This window comes from Humulus lupulus, chromosome 6, assembly GCF_963169125.1.
Source record: "Humulus lupulus chromosome 6, drHumLupu1.1, whole genome shotgun sequence".
NCBI classification, from domain to species: domain Eukaryota; kingdom Viridiplantae; phylum Streptophyta; class Magnoliopsida; order Rosales; family Cannabaceae; genus Humulus; species Humulus lupulus.
In genome coordinates this window covers 10,497,734-10,518,251 of record NC_084798.1, presented here as the reverse complement: position 1 = coordinate 10,518,251, position 20,518 = coordinate 10,497,734, and the positions used below count along the sequence as shown (strand labels likewise).

Below are 20,518 nucleotides of genomic sequence, written 5' to 3'. Positions count from 1 at the left end.
CTGCTAAAAAGGAGTTGAATGGTCTTGATAAAAAAAAATTGATGGGTACTCTTGGGCGACTAATGGTGGTCGCTAATAATTTTTTAATCAATGTGGTGACTATTTGCGGCGACACATGTCGACACTAATAGCCACGTTAGAGAGAAATTTCTCACTTCTTTTTCAAGATATTTTGAATATATTAGCAGCAACACACGTTATCGTTAATATGAAAAATATCGCTGCTAATAATATTTTTATTAAAAAAAATTACACGTCTCATATCAGTGGCGACCAAGCTTTGTCACCGCTGATAATGCTATTATTAGTGGTGACTTTTCGTCGTCGTTAATAATGTCGCGCGCTAAAAAGTGTATTTCTTGTAGTGTGGCCAGAAAGTGGTCGGAAAGTTTGGGAAAATCCAAAATCGCAGAAACTTCGACAAGCCATTTGAGGGCCTTAGGCCGCACGTGAGGGGCTGAGCTCCGTGGGTTGGGGGTTTCAGGGGGTGGTGCATGGCGATGGGCAGCGATGGCAAGGCGACCGAGAGATAGTGATTTGAGCGATTTTTGTGTGTTATTTTTTTATGTTATTGAGTGATTTGAGGGATTGGAGGGAATTTGTGATTTTTTAAAATTCAAACTTTTAGGACACACATAAGTTTTTAGGGCTTGCACCGCGTGTCCTAAAAAAATACTTAAGGACTCGCAATGAGTGTCCAAAAAATTTTAGAAGGTGTTTGTTAAAAAAATTCAAACTTTTAGGACACACATAGTTTTTAGGGCTCACAGAAAATTCTTTTAAGGACTTACAACGCGAGCCCTAAAAAGTCCAGAAGCTGTTTTTAGGGCTCGTATCTAGGTGAGTGCCTTAAAAAAATATCCTAAAAAGAGTGTTTTTGTAGTAGTATCATTTTTATATCCCCCTTAATTACATTTAAATTTAAAATTCAAAAGTAGAAAAATGATAGTAAGCTATGACCTGGGATCTTCATTGTCGCGGCCTCAACATAAAAATCAACTCTACTTTGGTTTAGGCCGCAAGTTGCAATATCCACCGTCGCGACCTCAGAGCCTGGGTCCTAGAATATGTCTGCCGCGACCTCATGTAATTTTCAATTTTTTTTTCAATTCCTAGGCCTTTGCCTAGATTTTTTTTCTGCTCCAGCCTCAAGTCTCGGGTTTATTTAGGGACTTCCAACAACACTTCAAACTTTTATTAAACTTCATTTTCTTGAGTCTTCTTGTCTCCTATCAATTATCTAACCACAATTTTCAAAAAATTTATAAATTTACTCTCATAAAATGTATTGTAAAATAAAGTTAAAAGCACATAAAACACTAAGAATCAACATTATCTAAATCGAAAGAACTAAAATTATATAGTCCAAAATGCCTTTATCACTAATAAATAATTAAATTATTAAAATCTAATTCATAAAAATAAATAGTTATAAATAAAAAAAAAATTACATCAAATTGAATTCTAGCGCATAAAAATTGTTTCCCTAGAGACACTAATGACCAACAAGCTGTTGAGAAAAAGAAAAGAATAAAGGGGAGGAAAGGAAAGGAAAAGAGAGCTTGTAGCTCTAGAAAACGCTATAATCAAAGTTTTTATATATTATCCTTTTCTGATATGAACAACTTCGCTTTAGTTCTTTATTTATTCTGTTCCGTTTTCTTTGTAAGGGATCTTATTGTACTTTATTATTAAATATTACTTTTTCAGGAAAGAAAGTCTCTCAATATCTTGTCCTAACTCCTGTCTAGTTTAGTTAGTGAACCCTTTTTTTCTTGTAAAAAAAAATTATAATACAACAACTAATTAAGGGCAACGTGATCTAGATCTTCTCGAATTTGTTTTTGCAGAAATTAAGTTTTTTTAACAAAAAAAAAAAAGGCACAAGCCATGATGAAGAATGGCAGACATATGAGAAGAAAAAATAAACTACAAAACAAACAAAATATATTATATATTTTTTTCTTTTTCCATTTCTATAAATTGGTAACAATCAATCGACATAAATTAATTCAGACACACCTAAATTAAGTATCAAATCTGCTCCTGAAAAATCAAAGAAGATGTTGGAACTAAAAGAATAAACTATATCGGTTCCAAGATGAATTAATAAAAAATGCATGTGACACCCCCACCAAAGAAACTCCCATAGAATATATGTTCCCCGACTTTTAAATATAAAACTACAATCAAGACATTATATATTCTTTACTTACGTAATGCATGGGACCATTAAGCACAAAATTCACCACTATTTAATAGATATATTTCATACTAGAAGTGACCTATATATATATATATATACATTAATACATTGATCAATATCTGGATCAAAAGAGAGAATAATGGGTACAAGATCAGGTGAGACGTCTGATGAGAAGACTTTGTTCAATAAGGTGATGGAGGGTGCATGGAACGATATCATAGATGATTACACTAGAGACCCAAATTCTGATCTGACCACTACTAAGATCACTACCTCGGGCGACACCGCTTTGCATGTGGCGATTGCCAACGGCTTGGAAAGGGAAGCTACCAAACTGATCAAGGCCATAGCAACTAAAAGCGACAGTGGTCGACTCGAGCGATTAAGAGAAGCACTCGAGGCTGAGAATTACGTTGGGAACACACCATTACACGTTGCAGCATCACTGGAGACCACAACTATGTGCAAAGAAATTATAGATGAAGTGCGCAATTTGGAGAAAGGTTCTCATAACTCGGAAGTGGTGTCGTTAATATTGTTGAAGAAAAGAAACAAAGCCAAGGAGACTCCTCTGTTCGTGGCGGCGAAGATGGGCAACAATGAGATTTATTCCTTCTTGCTTTCGGTCTATCGACACCCTCAGGACAGCCGGGACTGTCAAAGTACGTTCAACGACACCACTCTGCACCGTGCCATCGCTGCCGAGAACTTCCGTGAGTTTACATATAATCTCATCTATTTAGTAATTGGACATTTTAAGATGGGATCGTAACAATGCTTACAATTATATAATATGCTAGTAACATCTCGTTATCTTTTTAAATAATAATAATAATAAAAATATAATATTCTCAAACAAAAGTCTTTGAATTGAATTATTTGTCTAATAAACTTTTATTTTTTTGGGGCCCTTTAGGGCTTTAGGTATGGACATAGTTCCTCTATGCCTAAGGCTGACCCTAATCCTTATATATATATATATATATTTTGGGCTATAATTTTTGGGCTTTAGGGCTTTATTTTTTTGGGGCCCTTTCGGGCTTTAGGTATGGACATTTTGAAAATATATAGAGAAATTATAAGAAAAGGTCCAAAATAAAGACATTAAGAAGTTAATGTCCTCATTTTAAAATTTTAGATAAATGACCCTTTTACATTGTTGATTACCTAAATTGTCATTTTTTATAATTTATTTATTTATTTAGGACTGTATGACTTTAATATACTGACATATGTATATTAGTTTTTATTTTAAAGTTATATTGATTTTTTAAGTTTTTTATAGGTTGTTGGTATATTATTTTCCAATTAGTGTATATGTTTTTTGCGGTGTGGTATATAATTTTTTTTTGTGATATTTAATTTCTATTTTATTATACATAGTGGTAGTATATAATTTTGTATCATGGTATATACATTTTAATGGTAGTATATAACTTTGTTAGCATAGTATATACATTTTTTAGTAATAATTTTGTAAGTTTTGATGGTATATTATTTTTCAACTCAGTATATATATTTTGTAGTATGGTATATTATTCAACAACCCATAAAAAACGGAAAAAAAATCAAAATAACTTTAAAATAAAAACTAATTAAACAAAACTAATATACATATACCATAATATTTAAATATTTAGAATAAAATAGTAATTTGTTAAAGGGTGTATTTGGTAATATGTGATATTAAATAGATGATTAGGTTATTTTACTACAAAATTAAAAACATGGACATTTACTTACTTTCACACAACATTAAGGGTCATTTTGCATCATGCCTCAATATATATAAGTTATTTAAAATCATTCAACATAATAATTTATATGTACAGGAAAATTTTAGGGCGGTAGCATTTTTGTGTTTAGTATGTGGAGAAATTATAATATAATTTTATTATATGATGTTGTACATTTTACTTGTAGTAGACATCCCACAATTTTTCTGAAATTTCTGAATAATTTATAGTAATTAAATTAGGTTCACACACTCAGTTACATAAGTGACGGATTTTTTTTTACTCACGTAAAACAAATTGTTTAAACATTGATTATGTCACTTTAAATAATTTAGAATTTTTCGAAAACTCGTAAATGTTTGCAATAAATATCATATTATCCTATAAAATTTGAATTATAATTTCCACATATATCGAAAATAGAAAACGCCTTTACCATTGCAGCAAAAATGACTCACCTAAGAAGCTCCATTAGTTTAACATAAGTTCAAAGGTCGATCTAGGGTAATTAAAGGAAAATAAAGTTTCCTATATAAATTCTTTTGGAACAGGTTTAGCATTTCAAATAATTTGCTTGTTCAAAGATCTGTCCAACGGTAAGAGATGTGGATATACTCCTCTCCACGTTTTAGCTTTCAAGCCCTCAGCCTTCTATAGCTCTACCAAGCTAGGACGATGGGAAGAAATCATCTACCAAAGTAAGTATATAAATAATATTGCTTAATAAAAACTACTTGAGTACAATTTATCTCGTAACCTTAATTATTTTAGTAGATGCAATTCACGTTGACCTAATTTTACAGTTGTAAATATTTTTATTCAAATATGTATTTATTTTTATTATATTTTTAATTGTCATATAAATTTTAAATAAATAAGAAATATCATAAAAATAAATAATTAAAAGATGTTTAATATAATGTATTGTATTAAAAAAAATTAGAGCAAAATATAATAAACTAGTGTATATATATATATATATGCTTAATTATATTGGTTGTTTAATTTGCAGTGATACACGTAGAAGAGATGAAAGAAGAAGGATCATGTCATGAAGGCAGTTCTTCCAATTCGGTAAACCAGTATAGTTGGGTCAAATGTTGTTGTGATTTTATGCGACATTGCGTTCCATTAACTTGTAAGTACAAATTTTAATTGATCTTTTTTTATTATATATATATTTATAGATAAATTAAGGGTTTATACTTTTTTAGACCTTGTGTTTTGTTTCATTACCTGTTTAGATCATGTGTTTTGATAAATGATTTTTTAGACCCTGTGTTTTCTAAAATAGTTCAAATAGACCCCTAAACCCGATTTTGATCAAAGTTTTTTTTAACTAAAATCACAAATAGTTCATCAAACTAACAACTCAGAACAAAAATATAGTCATTTTGCCTAAGAACTGTGTTGTTATACACGATTTTTGTTCATCAAAATCAGGTTTGAGGGCCTATTTGAACCTTTTTACAAAACACAGGGTTCAAAAAATAATTTATCAAAACAGAATGTCTAAATAGATAATGAGTCAAAACACAGAGTCTAAAAAGCTATAAACCCTTAAACTAATCAATAAGTGATGATAATGAAACCGGCCCAATTAAAAATAGAGCAATTCCTTCAAACTTCTCAAAGACCCTTTCGCCGTTATCATACGAACAACATTATTCTTAAAACACCATTAATAAAAGATGAAATTATTTTACAAAATGTTGTTATTACCTAAAAAACTGTTTTGCATTAGTTTTTTTTAATATTTACATCATTCAAAAAATGCATCCAATTTTGGGTAGGTAACTATTTGATACCTTGTATTTTTGTAAAGTATCATTTTGGTACCATGTGTTTACAATAATGCTCATTTGTTACTCTGTAATTTGAAATCCTACATATTTGTTACCCTAAACTCAAATTTAATTAATAAAATTTTACCAATTTAATCAAACTTCTCTCAATCATATAAGTTCCAAATTCAAATTTAATTACTTAATTACATATAACTAATGACAGTTTGGTCATATTGACAAAATTTTATCTATCAAATTAACATTATTGAAAAATGAGGAGTACCAAAATGGTATCTTGCAAAAAACACACAGAGTACTAAATAAGTAAATTACCATCAATTTTTTTACATCATATATTATATAATTGGTAAATGAAAATATATTTGTACAATTAGTTATTATTAAATTTACACATACCATTAATATATATATAGCAGCACATGACCATGGAGGCTCACCTGATCCAGAATCAACAAATGCTGACAGTACTCCACCACAAAAAACAGGTGAGGAATATATATATATATATATTTAAGTGAATAATTTATATATATATATGTTGCATAACTTTTATATATAAGTAACCACAAAGATTTGATTAATCTGTGTTTAATTGTATTGTGCAGGCAACCAACCAGTAGCTATGCCTTATAAGCATGTATTATTGAACAGGGCAACAAGAGCTCTTTCTTGGTTAGGTATTAATATATAAATGTTATCATACCTTTCATAACAGACATATTTATATAAATATAATGCCAAATAATTAACATTGTTGGTAGGATGGGGCAGAGTAGATGAACTAAGAAAACAAAAGGAGAAGCATACATGGTCAGTTCAAGTCATGAAAAAACTGATTGATCATAACAGTGATATGTATAGAAAGGACCCTAACCGCACTACGTTTGGGCTTTTCGACGAAGAGGGTGAAGAGGAAATTCTTCAACTTTATAATCAAGGTAATATATTTTTATAATTTTTTTTATTTTTTATTTTAATGGAAGATAATATTTTATGTTTATATATATTAGATAAAATCAACGTAGAATGATTAAACTAATTTAAGATCTTGTAATTCAACAAATTATAATTTATGAAAACGTGCACCTTGTTTGGTATAATTGTTTTTATATAAAACGTATTTACCATTTTTTTAATTTCACAATAATTTTGTAAATTAAATCTACAAAACATCATAATTAATTAATCTTTCATCTTGAGGACAGAAACTGACTCTAGAGACCTACCTGTGAAGTGTTGTCAAAGTTATAGCATCTTCGATGGAGTGTAAATAAATTTTGCAGTATATAGGAAAATTTTTAGGTAGGGATTACATTACTTTTGCTCTTATTGTAGGGGCATTTTCTATATATTTTCGGTATTTTGAGAAATTATAACTCATTTTTTTGTATGATGACGTACAACATAAATGTATCAGACATCTTGCTAATTTTTGAGAAATTTTGAATAATTTACAATGTCCAAATAAGAGTTCAGATGGTTAGTTGTACGTGTGTTTGATTTTTTTTATACGCATCGAAAATAGAATGTTTGAACTCTGATTTTAACACTGTAAATTATTCAAAATTTATTGAAAATTGGCGAAATACCTAGTAACTATAATGTATACAAATTCTTAGGCAGGGACATCACTTTTGTCCCTATTGTACGTATGGGTGTTTTATATTTTCAGCACATAGAGAAATTATTATAACTTGATTATTTGTGTATGATAACGTACACTACAGTTATAGCAGACATCCCACCAATTTTCGAGAAATTTCGAATAATTTATGGTGCCGAAATCAGAGTTTAAACAGTCAATTGCACGTGTGTCTAATTAATTTCGACATTATAAATTATTCAGAATTTTTAAAAAATTGACGGGATGTTTATATATAACTTCGCTCGCTATAATACAAAACAAAAAAAAAAAATTCTCAAAGTGCAAAAAATAGAAAACGTCCATACAATATAAGCAAAATTGATGCCCTTAGTTAAGAAGCTCCCTATATATTACTTAGTATAAAAAAATTAATCAACTTCTATTAGAGTATTAAAGGTTATGATAAATTTGACCATTTAATTAAATACATTGATTTCCTAAAAAATACATTATTAAATATATATTTTATTATTAATATTACTAAGCTACTTGCTCAATTATTTTATTATTGTATGCTGAAATTGTGTCATTCGATTGTTTTATGCAGAAATAAAGGGTTTCACTACTTCGGTGGAGACAATCGTGAAGAATTGGCTTACGGATTTTTTGAGGAAAAATATTATTATGGATTTTCTGAAAATAATAGGTAAACTGTCACATATTTATTGCTGTATTGATTTTTTTTTATGACTATTTGTAGATATTATTAAATGACATATATACCCAAAACCTAAATTATACATGATATATTAAACAAATTAGACAAGGAAAAAAAAACCTCAACCTTTAATTACTTTCCAGAACATACTCAATATTGTTTTTTTTTTTTATTTATCTTTAGATTTTATATATCTATAACTTTTTATGAAAAAAAATATTATTTTGGACCATTACATTTATTATAGTTAAACACCATATTTAACCTTCCATTTTTATAACTTTTTACAAAATATACCAACTTATTGAACATTGTACCTGATTTTATAATTATTTTACTTTTTTTTTACACAATTCATATTAATTTGTATATTTTATAATTGAAATTAAAAGTACAATAATAATAATAATAAAATATTAAACTTATAAATTTAAATTTGTTTTTTAAAAAATAAAATAAAAATTAATTACAATAATTACAAGAATAAAAAATATCTTATTATAAAAAGGCTCAGCCAATGTTAAGTAGAATTTTAATTTTGATAGATTTTATAAAATAGAGAATTGGTATTGGAATTTTCTAAAATAAAATGTGATAAATGTGGTGATTTTTTTTTTTATAAATGATAAATCTGGTATTAATAAAGTTATAATAGAAAAGATAAAAAAAAATCATTTTTTTAATTTTACGAAAAAGATCGTTATTAATATGAGACTTTGTTTGCAGCTACTTTTAATTAGTAAATAAATAAGTAAACTTTTAATTTTACTTGCTCTTTAAATAGTCTGTTTATGTATACAATTAAAGAGCTGTAATCGAATATCGAAAAACCATAATATAAAAAATGAAAACGAAAAAAAAAACAGTCTTTTTCAATAATTTAAATGGAATGAAATTTCAGTTTGATTTCAATGGAAAACTTTTCATCAACAAATGATCAAATATATACAAATATATCAAAGTTATCTAAAACTCTCTCTCTCTCTATATATATATATATATATTATTATTTATCAAGAAAACTTTACAGGATAAGTTGCTAGCCTCATCATAAATAATATGATGAGTAGAAAAAAAGGCCACCAGATTGTGTAATATATAAATGATTAGTGCTTATTTTGTGTTTTAAAAAAATCTTAATTTTAATCACTTGACTAAAAGTAGAAAAATTATGACTAAAAAAATATCATTATTATATATATTATTACTAAAATGTTTGCGGCTAAAATATTATTCATAAAAGATATAATTTGTTGTTACTATATGTACTTTTAGTTACAACAAATTTTATCATTAGAATTAATGGGTTGTGACTAAAACTATATTGGTAACAACATATGAATATATATAAATAAATATAAAGTAATTTTATACACTACAAACATTTAATGGCATTAGGGGCGGTAAGCTCCACCGCTACTAAGCCGCTCCTCTGCCGTTATTAACAATTACTGGCGAGGATCCGCCACTACTTCTCCGCCGGTAATAAATTGATGCTAATAGGAGTTATTAGCATTAGACTGACAACCCACCGCTACTAATATATTATTAGAAGCGGGTAGTAACGGCGAAGCCCGTCGCTAATGTATGTGGCAGAACCAATTAATAAAATTAATTAGCCACGGGGTCAATTATTAATGATTTTTTAAATTTTATTTGTTTTTATTATACTTTTTAATATTAATTTAAAATAAGTTAATATTTATTAAATATAAATATTTTTAAAACTAATTCATAATAAATTTTAATAATCTTTAGACTCAATTTATCCAAGCCACCACCACCACTACATGCCACCACCTAAGTTATCTGAAGAACCACCACCACCATGAATAACCTTCTGCAAAATGAAACTCAAACAGAGGCAAAAAAAATGTTAACAATACTAAAACTATCAAGAACATGATTGAAAAAAAAAGACAGAAAATAGCCCCCCAGCCTCATGATCATCCAAACCCAACCCCAACCTCGAGCCCCATCACCCAACCCCAACCCCGAGCCACCTATCCTTATAGCCTAGACCCAAACCCCCTAAGCCCCATGACTCCCCGACCTCACAACACACAAAGAGAGAGAGAGATGTACGTACCCAGAGTCCTAAGCTCCTGCTGTATGTCCCGAGCCCTTGCCGACATACACTGGATGAGTCTCCTTCACTATGGTTCAGAGAAGAGAAGCTACAAAAACGTAATTCGAAGAAGAGAAGAGAAGAGAAGTAGAGGCAGACCAAATGAGGGGATGTGCAAATTTTTTTTTCCATATACGTAAGTGTTAGTGGTGAGACCCGCCGCTATTATTATTCTCTTGCCGCTTATAATATTATTAGCGGTGAATAGTCTGCCGCTAATAATTCTAAATAATAAAGCCCGGGAATTTTCTCGAATAATTACTCCTAAGCATTAGCAGCGGACAATCCGCCTCTAATAATTATAGTTTCACTGCTAATAATATTATATATTTTTTTAATTTAAACATTATTAGCGGCGAATCCCCTAGTCTGCTGCTAATAACCTTAACATTACAGACAAATTCAGCCCGCCTCTAATATTAATTTTTCTTGTAGTTATAGTAAGGGTATTACTTTAACCCTTATTGGTAAGGTATTTTCTGTGTTTGGTACATGAAGAAATTATAGCATCTATTTTTATATGATGGTATACATTATAGTTACAACACACATCCTGCCAACTTTTCAAGAAATTCTGAATAATTTACGTTGCCAAAATCAGGTTTCAAACAATATGATTTACACGCTTATAAAAAAAAAAGACATACACACATGCAACTGACTGTTAAAATCCTGATTTCGGCATGCTTGCTATACACACAATGTACACCATCATATAAAAAAATTGGGTTATAATATCTCTACGTACAAAAAAATAGAGAAAGTCCTACCAATATAGGGGTTAAAGTGACATCCCTATTCAAGAGTTTTCCAATAAATATATATTATTAAGTGATATTAGCAGCAACAATATCAAATATTTGCTAATAGTTGTACATAAATACCAATTCTATTATTTTGGTATAATAGTATTTTTACCGCAAATCTGCTTAATATTAAAATTATTGTTCAATATAAGTTCTCTCATAGATGAGAAAAGAAGAGAAGAGCTTTAGAGAGAGAGAGCCAAAAAAAAAAGTGACCTTTTTTTTAATTCTTTTTTTATATATAGTTACTTTGCATAGTATTATTATTTTGATAGTTTTTTTAAAATGGCTTTCCAAATAACACCTTAGCCAGACAGCAGCTATCTTATAAAATATTATCAAAAAAATGTCATTTCACCAAATGATGTTACCAAAGAACCTTGTTATTCTACAATATGTTCTTTTGATATTGTTTTATACAAAATGGTTTCCAAACAAAATATCAAGTGTACAAAAGAAGAAGGCACGTGTCTGAAAAATCCCTTTTGCAAAGAATATAATAAATGAATTATTGGGCAAAATAACTATATAAAAAACAAAAATTCATATACCCCTGTAGATTCTCAATTCACGACAATTCACGGAGAAAGAATTGACAAAATTATCTCAATTTATATATACATTTTTTATACATTTTACAGGAGAGAAAATAAAGCAAGATAATTCGAGGCTATCAATACATGAAAATTCATGGTCTATTAGTTTGGACTCTGTAGCTAATGCGGTCCAAAAATCCTTGCTGGACATTGGAGAAAGTTTAGTGAAAGAACTTTCGACCATTATGGACACACAAGGTACATATTTATAGGGGGTTTCCCCTACTTATAGGAGTGACTATGTTTAAATCTAAATTTTTTATGACAATTATAATCCAAATTTTTTTTTTATGATAATTTACATCCTTGTTATGGCAGACACGATATCGTTTAAGTGAGAAATTTTGTATATAGAGTCAATGGCTATATGTATAAATCTTATTTTTGAAAAAAAAAAAGTATTAATTAAAAACTTTATTATGGATATATTAGTATATTTTATATTAAGAGTTTAGCATATAAATACTTTTGAGTTTAACTCTATTGGAAATTTTGTCATAAAAAGAAAAAAAAAATGGCAATCAAATTCTTGACTTCGTCCATACACAATAATAATTTTATTATGGAAATATTATAGGAGTACTTTTTTTTACTCTATAGTGAGATGGTGTCAAGTTTCTGATTTGTTTAGTATAATTTTTTATGTAGTAAAAGAAAAGGTTCATATTACCGGGAAGGAACTCTTGCGTCCTGTGCAGAAAATATGGCAAAAAGTTTCGGCAACAACAGAGAATACTCTTCTGTCTTTTGAGGAAACAATAGGTAAATTATTATTTATTACAAGAATTTACGATAAGAAATCTTCATGCATCCATGCATGCATGCAGATTCTCTGATAGACTGTCAAATAATGTTTTTTTTTTTATATATATATAATATAAAGTGACATTTTAAAATGAGTATTATCATATAATAATATTTGCAGCCAAACAAATTTTTGGGGAAGTAAAATCACCAGACAGTCCAATTTTGATAGCGGCAAGGAGTGGTATAGAGGAAATGGTGGAAGCAATTCTGATGAAATATCCGGTGGCCGTGCATGACAAAACCGAAAGAGATAAGAGCATAGGTGATGTTTGGTTTGTGGTAATAGAATAGAATAGAGTGGAAATGAATCAATTTTTATTCAATTATTTTATTTGGTTGCATTTTACAACATAAGAATGTCATTCCAATAGGATGATTTTTCTACGATTTTGAAAGAATAACTATTCCATTTAAAAATTGGAGGAAAGACTATTACAATGCAATATTGATTTTGTATTATTGATATTAATATTTATTCTATTTTATTCCATTTCTATTCTTATTCTTATTCGTTTTCTCACATTTTCTCCAACCAAACGACACCATAGTGTTGTTGGCCGTGGAATGTAGGCAGCTCAAACTTTACAACTGGTTGCTAGATCACAAGACAGATGATAATGATGATCATTGTAGTGCTAAAAAGGCTGTTGTGCGCGTTCCAACCAATGCCTTTCGCAAAGTCGACTCCAATGGAAACAGTGCTTGGCATTTGGCTGCCATGAAGGGACCCAATTACCACCCATGGCCCATTCCTGGCGCTGCTCTCCAAATGCAGTGGGAATTTAAATGGCTTAAGGTAAAATATATATAAATGTGGACGAAAAATTATAAAACCCCAACAATTTTGGTTACATGTTAAGTTCCCATTTTTTATCACTACATCTGTGCTACTAGGTTTAGTGTTTGATCACATGATCAAAATCATTTTGATCTGAACACCATAAGTTATATATATCTTATAAAAATATACACGCCTAGCTAGTATAGTATAGTGACCAAATTAAAGTGATGTGTGAAGTTTAATATGTAAATATATTGCAGTATATTGAAAAGTCCATGCCACCAGACTTCTTTGTACGCTACAATAGACAGGGCAAGACCCCACAACAGCTCTTCTCCGAAACCCACACGCCTCTTGTGGAAGAGGGTGGCCAATGGATGAAGAGCACCGGCGAATCATGCTCGGTCGTTGCAGCCCTCATTGCGGCCGTGGCCTTCGCAACTTCCACGGCCATCCCTGGTGGCGTCGACGATGATGGAAAGCCAAATTTGGGGGACCAAGTTGGGTTCAAGCTGTTCGCCGTTACTTCACTGATCGCGCTATGTACCTCAGTCACCTCTTTAGCCATGTTTCTGGCTATTCTAACGTCTCGATACCAAGAAAGAGACTTCAAAGAAAACCTGCCGTGGAAGCTTCTTATGGGGCTAGCGTCACTTTTCGTGTCAATAGCTTCTATACTTGTTTCATTTTGCGCCGGCCACTTCTTCGTCGTCCAAGATACTCTCAGGTATGCTGCATTTCCGGTGTACGCTGTGATGTGTTTTCCGATTTTGTTCTTTGCTTCGGCGCAGTTTCCACTCTACTTTGATCTCATTAAAGCCACCTTCCGGAGCCCTTTTGCAAAATCGAGAGGAACTAAACACTTTCAACTAAAGAAGAAATAGAGCAATGTTCTCGTTTGATATTATTCTATATGCTGTCATTGTGGTTTGTGTTAATAAAAGTGGGAAGTACTTCTCACTACGATAAAATGACATATTTAAGTCTAAGTAATCACTTACGACAATAAACTCTACTTGTGTGACTAGAGATTGTCTGTTTTTATAATGTATTGTGGTTTGATCTGCTTGTTATTGCGATTTTGTAAGCTTGAAATCATTATTCAATATATTCCGATTGTTAGTGTCCAAAAGAAATATTTTAAAATTTGATTTTCTGATCATGGCTTCATAAATAATCTATTAGTGGCTAATGATATAACTACTCATAAAAACTCGTTTTGGTGGAATTATAAATGATAATGATTTTAACAAAATTTGTTGAAATATAACTAAAAATTATATTTAGGATATTTTAGTACACCAAAATTGTCACGACCCGAGCCCTAGGCCATAGCAGATTTGTAATATCCATAACTTTAGTGGTCAAAAGTCAAACGTTGACCATTGTTGGAAAATAGTCTTTATAAATTATCATTTAATTTATATTAAATCATACTATAATTATAAGTTAAAAAAATGAAATAACTCATATAATTATATATAAAAATAGTAGTGATAAAAGTATGATCATTTATCATTATACATAAAACAATAATATTCCCACAGTTATGTAATCACCAATAGTTAAATTTAATAAGTCATAAACATCCAAAATAATACTTAGCATCCACCATTCATTATCCCTAACTATTTCATATCTCATTCAGATATACTGATCATTAAATTCGAAATCAAATACATATATAATGTTCAAAAGATAAGACAATGACACAAAATAGAAATAGGCTAAACACATTGGCTCCATCAATAATTCATCTTTTCCACATTCGTGTCACTAGGCTCCTGGAATGGGAGAGATAGGGGTGAGCTTATAAAGCTCAGTAGGAAAACAACTAATAACATAGGACCCAAAAGTTTAATAAAACATCTGCATGGTTAGCTTTGAAAACAAAACATACATCATCATGTATAAACCAAAATAGAGAAACCACAAATAATCATAAGAGCATAGCTACAACTGCACATCACACCGTCCATTAGATCCCTAGTTCCCGTTACCCACCATAGAAAATCCGACATCCTAAACTGGGTAGCCGAACCTGATAACCACAACAAGGGTGAGACTCAGAACACCGCCTGTATACAGATGCTAGGTCTTTACACCTACAGGTGAGTGGACACCTGATCTACCTATGATGACACAGAGACTAGGTCGTGAAACAACAACATGCACCAATCATGATCACTATGGCTCTCATTGGTATAACCAAATGCAAGTAAACATGAAAAGAAAGAAACATATTTCCTTTTTATTTTAGAAAATTGGGCATCATAACAGCTACATTTGAATAAACCTAAAAATCATAACCTGCATAAATAAGTGAACAAAAATATATATTTGGCACTCAGTGCCCTCAAAACAGATCAGAAAACATGCAGGTTAAGTTTTCTATTTTTCAAAAAATTTATAAATATCAAAATTGGAATATGTTGAATGCAATTTAATACGAGTAAAATAAGTCCAATAGTCTAGTTAAGTCTCTACCTCTTTAGATACCTCTTTAGAATTTAATCCGAGTCCAAAGCGACGCTCCTAAGCTTAACGATGATCTTAGAGTGACTTAGTCCGATTTTTAATATCACGTTTTTCCTACATGCACCAAATGAGCAAACAATTATCATCATAGCATTCCTTATTCAAAATTATGTCTACTGACATAAAATATGACCATATTTAAAATTTCAAGTTCCGGAACCTCACCCAAGCGGTGCACAATACGGTTGGTGGCAGTACCAAAAACGTCGACGAATATATGCATGGGATATATCAAAACGAACCTCTCGATGAGTACATCACGAAAGTACAGCTCCTTCGCCCAAATGACCTCCGGTGTCGCCGGAAAATGCTTCCAAAGGGGCGAAGATACCCAAAATCTCGCCAGAGAAAAAGGGGTTGCCATCGTCACCGGTCGGGGAAGCTTCAGCACCTGCGCATGTCGAAGATCTCCGGAAAGTCACCTCAAAGTTTCGACAGCAAAACTTCGGAGTGGCCGTTTAGGCGCGTCCTTGCTCTGATGGTCACCAAACTTTGGGGTTGCCATCGTCACCGGTCGGGGAAGCTGTAGCACCTGCGCGTGTCGGAGATGGTGGGCAGTGGTTGCTGGGTCTGGTGCCTTGCCGTGGCTTGTCGAAAGGAAAGCAAGGAAGAAAAGAAAAAAAGAAGAAGAAGAAGAAGAAGAAGAAGAAAGAGAAAGGGGTCGGGAGGGAGGGAGAAGAAAAGGAAAAAAACTAAATATATAATTTAATTAATTAATTTTTTTTCCTCCTATTTTTGACGTTTTCAACCTGAAAAAGTCTCAAGTTTCACAAAAATACCTTAACGGCATCGCTTCTTAGCATCGGCTCACACTAAGAACCGACACAATTGACATATTGCCTGGCCTTTAGCTTTGGTGTCACACCAATGATTCATTTGGTTACCTTAACGTTCTGATATGTGTATATTTTTGGGTTCTTTATAGTAATCAATTACCTCCACATTATGGTATATGGGTGTATATTGCTAAGTTTTTTATGGTAATCAGTTATCTCCACGTTCTGATATATGTGTATATTTCTGGGTTATAAGATCAGAACATGTTTTTTTTTTCCTTCAAATTTAATGTTTATTTTCATATTTAATATAAGTAACTCGTTACCCCTTGTATGGTAAGTGGTTACATTTCTTATGGCAGAAGGTTACTCCTCTCAGGGTAATTGATTACCCCTCCTGATACATGTTATTTAACCTAACTTTAGGATTTTTTATATAACTGTGAAAAATCAATAAAGTAACTGGTTACCTTACCCAAACTTTAAAAAAAAGTACAATCTAAAAATAAATAAATAAAATATTTAAAATAAATAAAAAATAATAATAAACACAATTCATATTAAAAAAAATTACAAAAAAATCAAAGAAAATTTTAATATAAAAATAGTTATAAAAATTAATATAAAAAAATCAAATAAACAAAAAATAATAATCAAATTATAAACATACCATTCCAAATTAATAAAACTTGATTAAGAGTAAAACTATGACATAAACTAACTTTTATACAAAAATATGGGAAAATAAACCATGAAAGTAAAAAAATTCTTAAAAAAAGTCATAGATTAACTTTTATTTAAAAAAAAAAACTATGGGCTTGTTTGGCATTGTTATTTGTTTTTAAAGTTGTGTTATCAAAAATGAGAACAAAAAACAAAAGGTGTTTGGTAAATGTTTTCTAAAAATAATTTTTTGGTTTTATTTTTTTTAAAATCTTAAATAAAAAATTAACAAATATATTTACAAAGAGAAAAATCTTTTAAAAATTTGTAATAAATAATGAGATAAAATAATTTGAAAGAAAAATTTTGAATAAATAGAAATTGAGAAGAGAGAAATTGATCCAAGAAAAAATGAGAGAGAAGGCGATGAGAAAGAAAGTGAAGAGAGAGAAGTGATGAGAAAAGAAATGACGAGAGAGAAAAAATGATGAGAGAGAAAATGAAGATATATTAAGCGATGAGAGAAAAAGTGAGGATATAGTAAGTGATGAAAGATAAAATGATGACATAATAAGTTAGGCAAGAAAAAAAAAGGAGATAGAAGATAATGAAAAGATAGAAAATGAGAAGAGAGAGAAAGTGATTAGAGAAAAGGTAAGGAGAGAGAAAGTGAAGAGATAGAAAGTGATGAGAGAGAAAGTGACGTGAGAGAAAGTGAAGAGAGAGAAACTAATGAGAGAGAAAATGATGTGACAATAAATGATGTTAGATAATAATAATTAAAAAAAAAAGTGATGTGAGAAAAAAATAGACAAAAAAAATTTGAGAACAACATAAAATAGTTTTTGTTGTTCTCAAAATTTTCTATTTTTTATAACTTTATTTTTAAAATTATTTTCTGAAAACAATACCAAACATCCTAACTTATTTTAAAAAAAATAATTTTTCAAAGAAAGAAACAAACACCCTCTATATTTTTTAAACTCTATTAAAAATCTCATGTAATTTCCTCTATATTATAGTTTGCTCAGTGACATGAGCAACTTCGCTTTAGTTCTCATCACAAATCGAATATTTAAATAGATAAAGAGAACTTCGCATATTTACACTAGTTCTCAGTGGCATGATCCCTTAAAAAAAAAAAGAATATTTAAATAGATAAAGAGAACTAAAGTAATAATATTAAAGTAATATTTAACAAAGAAAATTTGCTCAGTGACATGAGCAACTTCGCATCTAGTGTAATATCTATTTAAATATATATATTTTTTTAAGGGATCCCGTACTTTGCTTCTTTGTTAAATATTACTTTAATAACAAATCGAATCACGTAAAGTGTGTATAATATTAATATATGTGTTAATTGTCACGCAAAACCAATATATCATCAATATTCTTCACGTAACATGATGAGTGGGACCAATTAATCACAACCAATATATAAAAATGAACTTCAAAACAAAAGTCTACCCTTAATAATAAATAAATAGTGTAAATATTTTTAAATTAAGGATTATCAAAGAAATTAACTAATATATTGATCGGTTTTAAAAACTATATATTACACTTTATAATTAAAATCAGTCTAATTATATAAAAGAAAGTTGGAGTAAAATTTACTATCTAATCCAAGGACGGAAATTGAAAACCAAAGAAATGGGGCCAAATGTAAAGGAAAAATTTGGAGGGGCCAATATATAAATTTTAAAGAAAAATAAGATTGAAATACAAAAAGGTACCTAAAATTATTTAAAAAATAAATAAAACTTCAGAGGGGCCAAGGCAAGGCCACCCTTTGTGGCTCCGTCCCTGATTTAAACAATTTGGGACTTTGTATTTATTTTATTTTTTTCTAGTGGGAACTTGCATTTATTTATTTATTTGTTATTAAATATATTATTAAAGTTTAAATGGTTAAGCTGTTTAAATGGGTAATGACTCACTGATTACTGGCATGTACAATTTCTTCATATAGTTCTTTTTTTGTTTAATATTCTTTAACTTTCCCTTTTTTGTTCTTTTCCTTTTTCTTTTCAAGGAACCAGCTTTACTTCTTTATTAAATATTTTAATACCATTGTTTTTTGTATACATTTCACGTACGACTATATATCGATGAACAAAATATAGCTAGTATACATTAATTACTATAATAATCAATCTCAAAACTACTCAAGATAAAGATATTCATATAGCAAACATTAATGTCTCCAACAAGAGGTGAGACGTCTCAACATGGTGGTCATCACGATGAGAAAACGTTGTTCTCTAAGGTCATGGAAGGTAGATGGGAGGCGGTCATAAATGATTACATTGACGACCCAGCTTCTCACACATCTAAGATCACCGCCTTTGGCGACACCGCTTTGCACGTCGCAATTGCCAACGGCTTGGATGAGGTAGCTGGCAAACTGATAGCCGCAATAGCAACTAAAAGCCATGGCCAGCAGGATCACGATCACGATCAAGTTCACGATCGTGATCGACTACAATCCAAAAGTGGTACTGATTTGACACGATTAAAAGACGCACTTAAGATTAAGAATGACGAAGGGCACACACCATTACACTCTGCCGCGGCATTGGGTACCAAAGATCTGTGCAAAAAAATTATAAAGCAAGTGTGGAACTTGGAAGGAGAAGGAGAAGGATCAGGTGATCGTCTTCATCGTGACCCGGTGGCGGTGGCAGTGGCGGTGGCACTGGTGGAGGAGAAGAACAAAGCCGGCGAGACGCCTCTCTTCTTGGCGGCACAGATGGGCAACAATGATTCCTTTGAGTTCTTGCTATCCGTCTTAAGAGAAGGGAAGAAACCCGATGAATTCCATGACAGCGGAGTTTGTCATAAGAGGACCGACGGCCATACCATTCTCCATTGTGCAATCGACGCCGAGAATTTTTGTGAGTATAAATTAATAAGTGATCAAACACATGAATTAAATCATTTAAATTTTATGTCTTATTAACTTCTTAGAGCACTAAGTCTCAAACTCTCAATGATATCTCCATTTTCTACAATTTAAAATACATTACTAAATATTAATCTCAATATTATTTATTTCACTGTTTATTAGTTTCTTTTTTTTTATTCTCATTATTATTTGAATATTTTTAAAGAATATTAAATACAGAATAAAATTAGAGATGAAAGAAGAAAAGCATATTTGTAAAAATTAAATTAAAAGATGAATAGAAATATATAAAAGTAGAAAATCTACTATAACATGCAAAAAAAAAAAATTAATAGAGAATAATTATCTACTATTTATATATAATAATAATCTACTATTTTTTATATTTTAAAGCATTATTTATTTTATATAATGAATTGTGAGTGCTGCTTATTTATATATACTAGATGTGCGTTTTTT

General features: G+C 30.3%; 1 protein-coding gene across 2 annotated transcripts; it reads left to right on the top strand.

Moving 5' to 3' along the window:
* Positions 1–2,052: 2,052 nt before the first annotated feature.
* On the top strand, positions 2,053–14,295 carry LOC133781634 (uncharacterized). Of its 2 annotated transcripts, none has more exons than XM_062220687.1 (12): positions 2,053–2,919; positions 4,494–4,640; positions 4,955–5,080; positions 6,167–6,235; positions 6,356–6,427; positions 6,512–6,688; positions 7,943–8,041; positions 11,629–11,781; positions 12,232–12,345; positions 12,509–12,652; positions 12,939–13,186; positions 13,432–14,295. In XM_062220687.1, exons 1-12 carry the CDS (start codon positions 2,346–2,348, stop codon positions 14,053–14,055), a joined length of 2,547 nt encoding a protein of 848 aa, XP_062076671.1. In that variant the 5' UTR covers positions 2,053–2,345; the 3' UTR covers positions 14,056–14,295. The 2 variants fall into 2 exon arrangements, with proteins under 2 accessions (XP_062076671.1, XP_062076670.1); XM_062220686.1 differs by having other exon boundaries at positions 6,164–6,235.
* Positions 14,296–20,518: the final 6,223 nt, after the last annotated feature.

Bases quoted from the DNA above. Each gene is read 5' to 3' on its own strand.
- LOC133781634 (XM_062220686.1), top strand. From the start codon at position 2,346: ATGGGTACAAGATCAGGTGAGACGTCTGATGAGAAGACTTTGTTCAAT. The intron at 5,081-6,163 runs GTAAGTACAAAT...ATATATATATAG, and splicing joins ACATTGCGTTCCATTAACTT to CAGCACATGACCATGGAGGC. The intron at 6,428-6,511 runs GTATTAATATAT...CATTGTTGGTAG, and splicing joins AAGAGCTCTTTCTTGGTTAG to GATGGGGCAGAGTAGATGAA.